The 14,882-nt window shown below is 36.1% G+C and overlaps 1 protein-coding gene across 2 annotated transcripts; it reads right to left on the minus strand.

Annotated features, from left to right (window-relative positions):
• Positions 1 to 955: 955 nt before the first annotated feature.
• On the minus strand, positions 956 to 7,616 carry LOC121637632 (lipopolysaccharide-induced tumor necrosis factor-alpha factor homolog). Of its 2 annotated transcripts, none has more exons than XM_041981808.1 (5): positions 7,516 to 7,616; positions 4,190 to 4,510; positions 3,971 to 4,027; positions 3,684 to 3,831; positions 956 to 2,642 (listed from the first exon to the last, which is right to left on the minus strand). In XM_041981808.1, the coding sequence occupies exons 2-5, from the start codon at positions 4,503 to 4,505 to the stop codon at positions 2,537 to 2,539; spliced, it is 627 nt and encodes a 208-aa protein (XP_041837742.1). In that variant the 5' UTR covers positions 4,506 to 4,510; positions 7,516 to 7,616; the 3' UTR covers positions 956 to 2,536. The 2 variants fall into 2 exon arrangements, with proteins under 2 accessions (XP_041837742.1, XP_041837743.1); XM_041981809.1 differs by having other exon boundaries at positions 958 to 2,642; positions 3,971 to 4,024.
• Positions 7,617 to 14,882: the final 7,266 nt, after the last annotated feature.

Here is a 14,882-nt window from a genome sequence, read left to right on the forward strand (position 1 = left end):
GTGTTATTAGAGACTTTTGGAAACAGTTTACTCTTCTCATTGCTGCTTCAGGCCTCTTCCCTGTCCAAAAGTACTCACTAGAGCCTGGGTCCTCACACAGCAGCAGCAGCACCCAGCTTTATTTAGAGCTCCATGACCAGACTCAAAATGAAACGTGCAAATTTGCCACTGGTTGATCCCACCCTGCCTCACAGTCAGATATTAATGTCTATTAATGAAGAGTGTGGATAAAAACATTAAAAAAAAAAGTTAAAAGTACTACAACACCTGAAGCTGTTAGTTAAAATACGAGTGATGGCAGCTAAACTTTAGGTCTGTTCAGTTTGGACCAAGGAGATTTTCTATTTCTTTGTCTATTGTTTTGAATTGAAATACAATTAAATGAAATGACCTTGAGTTTAGAATAATAATGTCTGTGTTTATGACTTAATTCAGTCGTCCACGAAAATTACTTTAAATTTAAAAAATGTTGCTTGATTAATTGAGATTAAATAATCACAAAGCCTCTAAAACACCTTATTTACACACACACGTATACACATATTATATATATATATATATATATAGACAGAGAGAGAGAGAGAGAGAATTTTATATATAAAGTTACCATATACCAGTTTTGTGTAGATTTATGTGTATATAATAATAATAATAATAATAATAATAATAATAATAATAATAATAATAATATTGACAGAAACGTGGCTGCCAATCCGCGCCCACGGCCCCTCCCATCACCAAACATTCATCCACATTCATTCACCAGCAATGCCAACACTGGAGGCAAGGAGGGTTAACTGTCTTGCCCAAGGACACAATGTCAGACGACTGGGGGAGTGGGAATTGAACCGCCAACCTTTCGGTCATTGGACAACTCATTGGACAACTCCCAGAAAGAAGTTCATGACTTAATAGGAAAAAAAGAAAAACATTTTATTAATCATTAATTTTTATTTGCTCATAGATTATTTCAAAATACAAGCAAGCTCATTTTTAGTGTAAATAAATGCAAATGTTTAGAAAATTAAATCACAACATGGTGAAATATTGCAAGAGTGTTACTAACAAATTATTTTTAATAATGCTTCTGATTATGTTTTCTGATTATTTCAATATTTAAAAATAATATTTAATATTGATGCTCAAGTTCAAAAACAACTTATTCACTATTATTGTAACAGACTTGATATATCAAAGAAAATCAGCACAGAAAAATCATAATGGAATGTCACGATGCATCAAAAGAACATATATCTATATATATCTATATATCTATCCATCTATCTATCTATCTATCTATCTATCTATCTATCTATCTATCTATCTATCTATCTATATATATATATATATATATATATATATAGAGAGAGAGAGAGAGAGAGAGAGAGAGAGAGAGAGAGAGAGAGAGAGAGAGATTGGTACATGTTTAAAAAAATAATTTTCAGAAGAATCTGCTGGACATTATAATTATGGTGTACCATCCAGTGCTGTATATCACTGTGGTATGTAATATCGATACATCAGACAAATTTAAAAACTATACGATAAATGAATTTGTCACATTTTCATATTACAATTTTTACAACATGACTGCACATGTTAATGACCAGACAAATAAAATAGAGAATGCATGCAGCAACATGTATTTACAATATGTAGACATTAATTTCAGACATTTTACGTCAGTAAGGGCAGGGTTAAGCTACACAAACTCAGAGCATTGAATTAACAGTCGCCTGTGGTTCTCCCATGGTAAGACTAAAAGGAACGCAAGCTAATAAGTCTTCTTTGTTTTTGAGGGAACTATTAATGCTCTCTTACACTACACTGTGTATGTATTCATAGTGATCAAACAAGTTAAACACAGGTTTAAGTACATGACGCATAAAGACTTGGATGACATCATGGATGAAAACCAAAGCATCTGGGTGGTGTGTTTTTTGGGTGTTTTTCTGATTCTTTAATTTAGTTTTGACAGTGGAATAAATTAGTGATGCAAAGAATTGACAAGTTCAAATGGTTGTATTTTGGTACACTAACACATACATCCAGGTGTATGCATAAAACAATTTACTAATTTTGTAGATAAAATATTTATCCTATTGCAGTTTGCCTGTTCATTCTAAAATTTTTTGAACTGTGCACCTTGTGCAAACATTGCCCAAATACTCCCATATTGTAGATGATTTTAACTGTAAATGGGACCAACACATATACAAAAGAAGTAACTAAATTAAGTAACTGTCATATTTAGAAAAATTATCCTAGTGAACCATACAAACATCAAAACAAACTTTTAGGGAACATTTCTGCAAGCAAAACACATTTTATTTACAACCAAATGGGAACATTTTGTGTTGTTTACCTAATATTCCCATTTGATCAAGGATCAGAGATCATTGAGAGATGAACAAGTTATAATGACATCAGAAAAACTATCTCGGTGTAACATATGGCAAACAATAAAGGGCATTACTGTATCCAAAACCAATGTTGCTGGAATGTTGTGGAAAGCAAAGGTTTTGCTGGGAATGTTTCATCTGCGTTTATAGACGTGGATGATGTTGTTACAGGATGGGCAGTAATGCTCCACATCTTTGCAAGAATTCACACAGAAAGGGATCAAACAGCAGGGCCAGCATCTGGAGAGAAAGATTAAAGGCAAGTTGAAATGATAACTTGTCATTTGCAGACAATGTACAACTGATTATCTATGTATGATTGTCTATGTATCAGTGTTTTCATGATCATTTATAACTGAGGCTTGAAAAAACCCAATAAAAGCTCATATTTGCATATACATTACATTTAGAAATGGTTCCATAAAGCACTGTTATTAGATAGCACAATACAGATTATTTTGCTGTGCAGGTGAAATTTAGCCATGCATATGAGTTGGTGAGACTATGAACATTAAATTAATTAATTTAATTTATTTATTTATTGCTTCTAAACTTGGATTAATTTGAGACTATAATTACAGAGCTAGTCACTCGCTTGCTCTGGATGACAATACTTTGACTTCCAGTACTACAAGTAAGGAAGACTGGAATTGTTTTTTGTTTTGTTTTTGTTTTGTTTTTACAAAAATCTGTCTTTTGATTCACATATAAAACAGGTTTCTAGGACTTCTTTTTTCATTCATGTATTACAAATATTCTATTTGAGATCAGTGAAACAAAAGCTAGCCCATGCAAGTTTTTCTTTTAGATTTCACTTCAGCATTTTCTTATTATGAGGTTGTCCCAAAAATTTCTGAAAATCTTCCAGCTGACCTAAAATGATGCAGCAAGAGCTTTGAAAGAATTAGGAGGAGCATTTTTCTCCAGTTTTTGGTTTCGCTTTATTGGTTCCTACAAACAAATCCAGACAGGTCACTCTCTTGTAGTCACTCTCTAACAATACTTGACCCATCATAAATTGGCATGATATGGAAATTGTTGACATTCAGATAATTAAAATAAATATAATTTTGGTAACTGTGCAAGAGAAAAAAACTGAAATGAATTATATGACCCCTTGTGCAAACCACATCAACATTAAAGGGGATGATATAACTGAAACCAGAGAAAGATGGACCATAAAAGAAAGAATCAACCTATTTTGACAGACACTAAAAAACAATCTGAGCAGGAAATGCAATTTGATATTATGTTGGTGTTTATGCTGTAGTTTCTACTCACCCTAAGAATCCAGTCACGGCGCAGATCAACCATGTGAGCATGCCGACTCTGTAATCAGTTTTAGTCACAACTGTGTTTTGGCAGTGGGGACAATGCATCTGTCCAGGAACGTCCTTCGGCAGGTTCTGCACCATTACAACCTGGCCCACTGCACAACATAAAACTCTATTATTAAATATGATCTACACCTCCTCACCAACAATTCACTAAAACCACAACCCTGTTATGTTTTTCACAAATTTTAATTAATCTTAACTCATAATAGACAGTTGGAAATAGACACTCACCTGCCCGAAGCATCTGAGGTTGCTGTGGGGTGTACTGGTAACCCTGTTGTTGAACTACTAACAAGAAGGAGATGTTTAACTCAAAATAATCTGATTGAAAAACAAGCTGATCTAAAGCTTTAATTTAATTATTTAAAATCTAAGAATAATTCAAGCAAGAAACTAACATCACGGTAAAAGGGAGGCATTATGCAAACTGATGACAGTCTGGTCTCTTACCTGGCTGGGCAAAAGCCTGAGGAGGAGGCTGGGTAACTGGCTGGGGAAAAGACTGGGGAGGAGGCTGGGGAAAAGACTGGGGAGGAGGCTGGGGAAAAGACTGGGGAGCAGGCTGGGCTACAGGCTGGGGAGCAGGCTGGGCTACAGGCTGGGGAGCAGGCGGGGCAAAAGACTGGGAAGGCGGCTGGGCGACAGGCTGGGGTACAGGCTGGTGAGCAGACCCAGGCACATTGTAGTCCAAAGGGGGACCAGGATATGGTGGTGCTGGTATTTCTACTGGATATTCTGCTGGAGGGGGTTCCAGACCTTTTTTCATTTTGCCTGTCAAAAAGATCGGGAGGAAAAAAATGAATAAACACAAATGCACTTTACACAACGAGAATCTCCTGTTCCACCACATCCCAAAGGTGCTCTAAAGGATGGAGATCTGGTGACTGTAGAGGTGTTTGTAGAACAGTGAACCCATCATCATGTTCAAGAAACCAGTTTTAGATGATTTGACTTTGTGACGTGCATTTCCCTGCTGGAAGTAGCCCTCAGATGATGTGTAGACTGTTGTCATAAAGGGATTGACATGGTCAGTAAGAATACCCAAGTAGACTGTGATGTTTAAACGTTCCGATTTATACTAAAGGGTAGAGCTTTTTTTTTCTTTTCTTTTTTTTCCCCATATCGGACAAGAGAAATCCATATGGCCACACAAGCACCAGTGGGCCCCCAAAGCTGAAAGTTCAGTCTTATCTGTGGGAAATAAAATCAGTTGTCTCTATTTCTTATTAGCTTAAAAAGTAGAAATATCTGCAGCTAATGTTTTTGTGGCATAATTGTATCAACATAGTTGGACTCCACTTTTACGCAGTGAGTGACGTCGACTGACAGGTACAATAAGAATGATTGACAAGTACCTTCCACTATTACCATTAAGTGAGGACATGGATGGAAGATGGCATTAAGCATCAAAAAGAAAACAAAGAAAGAAAGACAGTAAAAAGATAAAGGTAGGCATTTGTTAATGATGTGGGTGGAGAGAGCTATAACAGAGTTAAATTTGTCTATTTTTCCTGCTAGCTCAGCTAGCCTAAAATGCTACTTAGATATAAATGCTATTTAGCTAGGCAGAATTTTTATGTCCAAACCCAGCTTTAGCAAATCATGAAAGTTAGCTAAAATAAAATGATCATTTCTCCTGTGAATGGATTATACTATCCTGCCATTGGAATAACTGATTCTTAACATTACTTGAGGATTATTTAGGATTATTTTAACAAGTGCACTGTTTATTTTATAGGCCTGTAATTAGAAGTGTACTATTCTGAATAATAAATATTAGAAATACTGATAATTATTTTAGACTATTGTGGAAGTGGATTTTGTTTGCGTTCTACCTCTTTGCCGCATGTATTAGAATATTTATTGTAACAATAAATTAGTGCAATATCACTTCAATTATAAAGTAAGAAGATGTGCTTATGATAAATTTTCTTGTAGCCTAAGAAGCTTAATCCTTTCAGAAGCAATTCTGAAATATTTTGGTGCTCCAGGTATAGAAGTCCCAGGACCTGTATGTTCTTCGGGACGGACAGACAGACATAGACAGATAAGTGCATGTTAAAAACAAGGATCCTCAGGCCTTGTCCTCAGGGAGCCGGTGTCCTGCAGGCTTTAGAAATTTCCCTGCTGCAACACACCTGACTCAGATCAATAGATAATTAGTAGACTTGTGCAGAGCTTGACGTCAAGTTCTGGACAAGTCTGAATCAGGTATGTCGTTGCAGGAAAACTTCTAAAACCTGGAGGACACCAGCCCTCAAGGACCAGGATTTAAGATCCCTGTGTTAGAATACGAAAGGAGCTTAAGTGCAGACTGAAAATGGGAATTCCTCAGTTAGAGGAGAGAAAACCTGCTGATCAGGTTGGAACCTGTAAAAGCAATGCATTGAAAGCTCATTAAGCAACATCTCTATGTATGCAAGCAAGCAGGTTTGGTGGCATTGCACCTTTATGTAGTAAGAGGGGTATCTATCAAAAATAGAACAAGAGACAAAATGCCAAAACTCTCATCGTCATCATTGTAAACTGAAACTTCTTTGGGATTATTATTTGAGGTTACTAGTTTAGAACATTATACAGCTGTAAAAGCAGAGTAATATTTTCACTGAGTCGTTTTGAAAGAGGAAGGAATGCTCATAGGAAAAATATTGACCCAGTTGCATTAAGATTCCTATTGTATTTGCCAATAAGCCAGAAAGGAAAACATTTCACTACCAAAACAGGTTCATCCACACTGAATGCAGTTGTTTTCAAAGTTATCAGTCATTCTGTTCAAAAACATGCTAACGTTTGAAAGGATGGCAGAAAAAGCTGGTTCCAGTTGTATTGGAAAAGACAAAAACATGCGTCACAATTCACAGCTTTGAGGAGTAAAGACACCTCATACATACTAGTTTTTTGGGGAGCTTTCAACTACATGTTATCATTTTTACAAGGGTAAAGGCTAATTTACCATCTCCTGTTACACAGCATGCCATCCTCCTCAGGTTTCAGATGGAAACATTTGCTAAGTGATGATAAAGAGGAATGCAGACTAAATAAACACTGAATGATAAATAAAATGGCAGATCTTAGTTAATCTGCCTTGTATTCTTTGGCTCAGAATCTTCCTTTTATATATTCATATTTTATAAGTAATTAAATCTCTGATATATTGACAAATTCAGTAATAAACCTATTTCCAGTGACGACTGAAAGCAAACTTATTCATTGACTCTTTCTCAAAAAGAAAATGTGCCTCAAGTTGTGGATGTAGAATCATACAACTGGTAAACAAAAAGAGTGGATTCAGTTCTGTTTGATTTTATTTTTAAGACCCAAATTATAATAAAAGTGGAGTTATTTGCAAACAAATTATGCAAATCCAATCACTCACAAGCCAGTTAAATCCAAATCATTGTAAATGATTTCATCAACTCTCCACTCATAAAAAGCAGCCTGAATAAAAAGCAATCAATTCAGTTCAACCCTCCAATAAAAGGATACAGATTGTAAATCAGATTATAAAGCTTAGCAACAGTTCAAGAGTCAGGGCAACTCAGATGTTGCCTTTACAGAAAAATTTTTTAAGGAGGTACTTGAATTAAAGTGGAAAAAATGATATATTTAAACTAACTCATGAGATCAAAATATGTAAAAGAATCTCCTCTTTGGACATTATTTTTATTATATTATATTAGCAAGTAACTACCCGATATCCTCATAGCAGGCTCATAGCAGTGAGAGTTATATTTCTTCTTTCTTTTCTCATATCTTTTTATTTGAGTTTCTCTTACCTGAGGATGACTCTTACACTTATTTCCTTGAAATGAAGTCCAAGGTGTTTGGCCTTGCCCTGCCTCTGTCCTAGATGTTTGCCAGCAAGTTACACAAGGCAACACCACAAATAATGCTGAAATGCATCAGGAGGTGGAGCATCACTGTGTCACCATGAAAAGATTTGGATTACGTCTAACCTGCAGAACTTCAGGATTTACCTGTTTCCCCACACATTCCACCTTAAAAACTTTCCCCACTCAAACATTGTGACTTCAGAGATGGCAATGGTTTAATCATAAAAGCTATGAAGTAACTAAAATCAGTTTTTCCAGAAGCATTCTTACTGTAATCTGGGGGATTTATGAATAAAAATCACACTAAGCGTTTGTCTGAAGATAATTCGTTTTTATTGCAAACAGGTGACAGTTACTGAATCGTATAGGGGTTTGTTTTCAGATAGCAAATGCCATCATCTGGGACTAGAAGGACTTATTTTGGAAATCATGTATGCTGCCCTTGACAGGCTTCAGGTTGTTGGCATCACAATGAAACCTTGTCTACCTGTCGTCGTCAGTCTAGACTGAGATACTGAAAATATTTAACCTACTATGAAATGAAAAATACAAAAAGGAAGCTAATTAAGCTGACAAAATCCAACATGAAGCAATAATGTGAAAAACCTTTGCTTTGAACATTACAGCAGTTGCTTTAACCGTGTTGTTAAAAGTAGACGTGATACAGAACAATAGAGCTTTAACAGTACTACTGTTCCAGCCGCTTTTAAACATGTTGAACTCATATTCTAACAGCTCATATATTCATGGAGCCCACCAGGTAATGTCAGTTGAAAATATTTTATTATATTAATATTTGTATGACAGAGGTCATCACCTCGGTGGTGTTGGTTTGTCTGTTTGTCAGTAACATAACTCAAAAATTTATAACAGCATTTTCACGAAATAAGGAATAAGGAGCAAGTGATTTGATTTTGGGAGTGATCTGGATCGTTGGCTAGATCCCAAAATTTTTAAAAGGATATGTTACTATGGGGAGATAGGGGTTGTTTTGCCAGTAGTGCTTCTAACTCATCAGATAATATCTAGAATCATTGGTAAAAAATGACAATGGCTTGGCAGAGGGCTGCACTCTCTGACTGCTTCTAGTTTAAACATGGAAACAATATTTAGGATTAATTAGATTTGTTCTAGTTTAATTTCAGTATTAGGCTGCCTTATATTGTTCCCTACAGACTACCAACACAAGTAAAAGACAGCTTGAACAGCTTGTTCTCATGTTACTTGGTATTTCCTGTATTTTATTGCTTTCTGTATCCCTCTGCACTGTGAAAAGCTGGCACTCAGCCCTGTACTTTTACCTTAGCCACATGCATATTTTACTGGTATAAAAGAACACTAAAGAAAGACAAGTAAAGCTTAAAAAGACACCAACATACGCTCGAAGAAATGACATTGGAAAAGTTAGTATGGATGTTATTTGTTCTTACACATCTAAATAACGCATGGCAATACAATCATATCTTATCCCAACAAATTAGCATGTCGTGGCCATGGAGTGAAACTGGAGGTCAGGTTGAGAATGTCCATTTATATTCTTAAACATGAATCCCAAGTGTCCTCACTGTGTGAAAATAATAGCTGATTCATGCAAGTTTGGCATACTGCAAGCAATGCAAGAGAGGAAGTAAAAAAAACACAAACACTGTCATGGAGTTAATTTCACTTTTTGGAACCTTTTTAAGCAAAAGACAGACTATTCAGCCTTAGTCCTGAACTTCATTTGATCTTCAGTTGAATTGCTCTTTCACAGGTTTTCCTTTTCATTTATTGTCTGCTTCTCTTCTTTTTCCTCTCGCTTAAGTTTTTAATGCTGTCTTAATTATGAAGAACAGTCTGTGAGAGTTTTGTTGTTTATTTTGGCCTTGGAGAACTGTCACTGTGCCTGAATACCTGCAGCGTAAGGTGGTTTATTTCTTAAAATCGTTATTTTGTTTTACACTGTTAGTCTTTCAGCAGCATTTCCTTGTCAAGTGGTCCCATATTTTGAGAGATTTTGTGTAAATTTCAGCATGTTACTGCCTCTGCTCCTTTAAAAATCAAGAAAACTTTGTAAAGATACAGTTAATTGTTGAAGCAGATTATTTTTAAGCATTTTTAAACATAACTTGATGAGGAAAAACAAAAATTCAGCAATTTCTGTCTTTTTCTTTTCAACAAATCCTTTATTCAAGATGAATTACAAATATTACCTTTTATTAAACTCATGTACTAGTTTACCAGCTGTAATAGTATATTTTAAAGCTCTTTTGACCTGTGGATTAATACACAAAGCCTCCAGGAAAATTTAAAAGCAAGAAAAGGGTATCCAGCTGTGTTGGTTTGTACTGGAAGTAACAAATTTCCAGTACACAAACCATTCTTGTTACACTTTTTTTCAAAACAAGACATGAAAACATGTGTGAAAACATAGTTATGTGGTCATTTCTCTCTTGAGAGTTTATTAAATCCCTCAGGATTAAATAGTTTTAAACTAAATGTTATAAATCCAAAAATAAATTTGATGAACTAAAGTTTTAGTTTTTAAACAAACCACAAATTAGTCTGAAGTGTAAAGGTGTTTTATAGAAAATTAAATGTGTTATTATATTAAAATATTAAAACACATGTGAATGATTTTTCTCACTATATGATGGACACCAAGGGGTTTGTAAATATTATCTAAACATTCATAGGATTTATATGCAGTAACAACTGCTTATCTAAGATTATTGCTGATGTTTCCTCTTTTTTTGTTGGCATTAACACACACCTGAATTTCTTTTACTTTCTGTAAATAACTAATTGTAAAATTAATGTCTTGTTTGTCTTTATAAATCTACTTTTAGGGCCTGTTTAAAAACTGACTGCAGAAATCAAACAATATTGTCACTAATTTAAATATTTGCAAATGGGAATTTGAGGAAAAATATGGAGGAGAAAACCCATAAAAAACACACACACATACATACAAGACAATGTGAAATTTGGATGCATATACAAATTTTTTCAACTCAAGAGTTTGATATGGTAAAAGATCCTTATTTATATAGCACTTTACTGCACCTGGAACGATGCCCAAAGCGCTTTACATATACAGTGCCTTGCAAAAGTATTCACCCCCTTGGCCTTTTACCGAATTTGTTACATTGCAACCTCTAATTTGAATATTTTTTTACAAATCAGAATTTTATTTGATGGATCTGCACAAAATAGTCCAGGTTTTGAAGTGAAATGAGAAATATAAATACAAAAAAGACATTTCAAAAATAAAAAACTGAAAATTGCCATGTGCATATGTATTCACCCCCTTTGTTATGAAGGCCCTAAAATGCTCTGGTCCAACCAATTACCTTCAGAAGTCACACTATGAGTGAAACAAAGTTCACCTGTGTCCAATCTAAGTGTCACATGATCTATCAGTATATATACACCTCTTCTGAAAGGTCTCAGAGGCTGCAACATCTAATGTAGGGGCGCCGCTAACCAAACACCACTATGAAGACCAAACAACTCTCCAAACAAGTCAGAGACAAAGTTGTTGAGAAGTACAAGTCTGGGTTAGGTTATAAAAAAAATATCTAAATCTTTGATGATCCCCAGGAGCACCATAAAATCCATCATCATCAAATGGAAAGAACATGGCATCACAACAAACCTGCCAAGAGAGGGCCGCCCACCAAAACTGACAGACCGGGCAAGGAGGGCATTAATCAGAGGGGCAGCCCAGAGACCGAAGGTAACCCTGGAGGAGCTGCAGAGTTCCACAGCAGAGGCTGGAGGATCTGTCCATAGGACCACAATCAGCCGTACACTCCACAGAGCTGGGCTTTATGGAAGGGTGGCCAGAAGAAAGCCATTACTTTCTGCTAAAAATAAGAAGGCACGTTTTGACTTTGAACAACGGCACGTGGGAGATTGTCAAAATGTATGGAGAAAGGTGCTCTGAGCAGATGAGACTAAAATTGAGCTTTTTGGCCATCAAGGAAAACGATATGTCTGGCGCACACCCAACACATCCCATCACCCCAAGAACACCATCCCCACAGTGAAACATGGTGGTGGCAGCATCATGCTGTGGGGATGTTTTTCAGCAGCAGGCACTGGGAAACTGGTCCGAGTCGAGGGAAAAATGGATGGTGCTAAATACAGAAGTATTCTTGAGCAAAACCTCTATCAATCTGTCAGTGATTTGAGACTAGGATGGAGGTTCACCTTCCAGCAGGACAATGACCCCAAGCATACTGTTAAAGCAACACTTGAGTGGCTTAAGGAGAAAAATGTAAATGTGTTGGAATGGCCTAGTCAAAGTCCAGACTTCAATCCAATTGAGAATCTGTGGTCAGACTTAAAGACTGCTGTTCATAAGCGCAAACCATCAAACCTGAAGGAGCTGGAGCAGTTTTCCCTTGAAGAATGGGCAAAAATCCCAGTGGCAAGATGTGGTAAACTCGTAGAGACTTATCAAAAACGACCTGCAGCTGTGATCACCGCAAAAGGTGGCTTTACAAAGTACTGACATTGGGGGGGTGAATACTTATGCACATGGCAATTTTCAGTTTTTTATTTTTGAAATGTCTTTTTTGTATTTATATTTCTCATTTCACTTCAAAACTTGGACTATTTTGTGCAGATCCATCAAATAAAATTCTGATTTGTAAAAAATATTCAAATTAGAAGTTGCAATGTAACAAATTTGGTAAAAGGCCAAGGGGGTGAATACTTTTGCAAGGCACTATACATCACATTCCCCCATTCACACACTGATGGCGGAAGCTGCCATACAAGGCGTCCAACCACGACCCATCAGGCGGAATTAGGGGTTCGGTGTCTTGCCCAAGAACACCGAAACATAAACTCAACTTGGCTGAGGATCGAACAGGCAACCCTCGGGTTACAAGACAACCACTCTACCTTGCTGAGCCACGCCGCCCCAAGATACAACGCCATCTCATTCTAATCTCATTATTGCTGATTTGATGAGATATTATGGATTAGGCTATAAAAGTTTTTATATATAAACCATAAAAACTGTTAAGCTGTGTGAGTCACAGTCATCTCTGTTATTTGCCATTTCTCTGTTTATTTCCAAAAGGGTTTTGATTAAGTTCCTCTATTTTGTGATAGAAGCACCTGCTGATGTGAGATGGCTGTGTAATTCTGCTTACTAGCCACTTGGTAGAGGCAGTCTATCAGGAATAAGACATAGCTAAAGAAAAGGCAGATATGGGTTTAGTGCCAGGTGGTGGAAGCTAGATTTAAGTAGTATGGCTTGAGCATGGCACTTATTGTTTTCCAAGGTTGCATTTAATGTACAACCCCAATTCACCCCAAAATTGGGATGCTGTGTAAAATATCATTAAAATGCAATGATTTGCCAATCTTTTATATTTTATTACCTGATAGAGCATAAAAAAAACATTGTATGTTGAAACTGAGACATTTTATCATTCCACAGAAAACATTGGCTCATTTTGAATTTATTGGCATCTCTAAGAAAGTTGGAACAGGGTGATGTTTGAAAGACACGTTGACTGGGTGGGAGCAGATGTTGCACTAAAACCTTGTTATTCTTTTCAGCATTGATGGAGCTTCCATGGATGTGTAAGCTGTCCACGCCATAGGCACTTATGCAAACACAAACCATCAGAGATGCAGGCTTTTGAACTGTACACTGATACGATGGATATGCCCTTTACTCTTAAGTCTGCAAGACAAGGCATCCACAGTTTCCAGTAATGTCATATTTTGATCTATCTGACCACAGAACAGTCTTCTATGTTCCACCAGACCATTTAAATTAGCTTTGGTCCAGAGAAAATGGCAATTACTAAAAACTAATTAGTTCTTAAATGCTCCTCTGGTTGTTCATGTTTTGTGCCATCATATCTGTTATCTTTCCAGCATTTTGTTGCCCCATTCCAACTTTTCTGAGATTTGTTGCAGCCACCAAATTCAAAACAAGCTAATATTTTCCATGAAATGGTAAACGGTTGCATTTTACACAGCGTCCCAATGTTTTGGGATTTGGGGTTGTAACTTAATATTTGAGACTGGCGTAGTTTACTTTGGCAGATGTTTTTGTTTTTACTGAAGTTAAACATTGAGCTGATGTAAAGAGTTATGATTTCACCATAACATGTTTTAAAAAAGATCTGGGTTTGTTTTGTACAACACTGACAAGTACTTTGGTTTGTTTCAAGGTGGCCACAACATGATTGCTAGTATCATAGCTGGAATAAAAATGTGAGGTTTTTCTTCGCTGGCTCTTAAGAGTTTTTACATCCATTGACTTGATTTTTTTTTTTCCTGTGGCCAAGTTATGTCAACATATTCTTACATATTTATTTTTAAATAACAATTTACATGAGTTTATGGAACGATTGATTTGTCATTAGGAAAATCACTAAAGATTGGATTTCCCTCTTCAGTGGAAAGACCTCTACGTCAGAGGACAAATACAGAGTTAGATTTAGAATATTTGGAAAATGGCTGCAGAGATTTATTTATTTTGTGTGTGAAGAGTTACAGTCTGTGATTTTTAAAATTTAATGTACTGAGGATGTTTTCCTTTGTGAACTGCTGCTGACAGCTGTTCATTCCATTGTTTGCCCTCGACTACTCAAAACCCCTTTGCCCCCTCTAACATTAAATTTATAAAAATAAAATAGAAAAAGAATAATACTAGAAACAAACATGCTCACAGTAAGACATTAAAGTGTGGACAATAAAATTACTGAAATAATTTTGTAATGCTTTTTTCCCCTCTTGTAGGAGGACTTCTGAAGGCCGATAGATAAGATATGAAATGGCCTTGCTGTAGTCTGAAGGATCCTTTCATGTGTTTACACCTCCAGGTTCTGTCTGCAGTTTAGTGAAGAGAGGGGAGAGTTCATATTAGACCACAGGGTGGGAAAAAAAGTTTATTAAAAGGTTTTATTTCCTTCTGCTTCTTCTTCTTCTTCTTCTTCTTCTTCTTCATCTTCTCTCTGTATTCAGAGAGCAGCAACATGACTGGAAAATAAGTAAATAAATCTACATTGCAAAACTATGGATACACTAACTCGTCAAAGGTAATCCTCTATGTTGAGAATAAAACAACTGAAAGGGTTTTGTTTGAATTTGAATTTGACTTCACACATCCACTTTTATGAGGTCACAGAACATGATAACCAACTGTGTTAACTCCAGAGGGAAACTGCAATTGCCGAAGGATTCATGCAGGGCAATTATAACAGATAAATCACGGATGTCATTGATTTAATTAGATGTATTTCTATTTTTGAAGCAATCAAAAGGCATCCCATAATATCTTTAATTTACTTGCCACT

The sequence above is a fragment of the Melanotaenia boesemani genome, chromosome 4, assembly GCF_017639745.1.
Source record: "Melanotaenia boesemani isolate fMelBoe1 chromosome 4, fMelBoe1.pri, whole genome shotgun sequence".
Lineage (NCBI taxonomy): Eukaryota > Metazoa > Chordata > Actinopteri > Atheriniformes > Melanotaeniidae > Melanotaenia > Melanotaenia boesemani.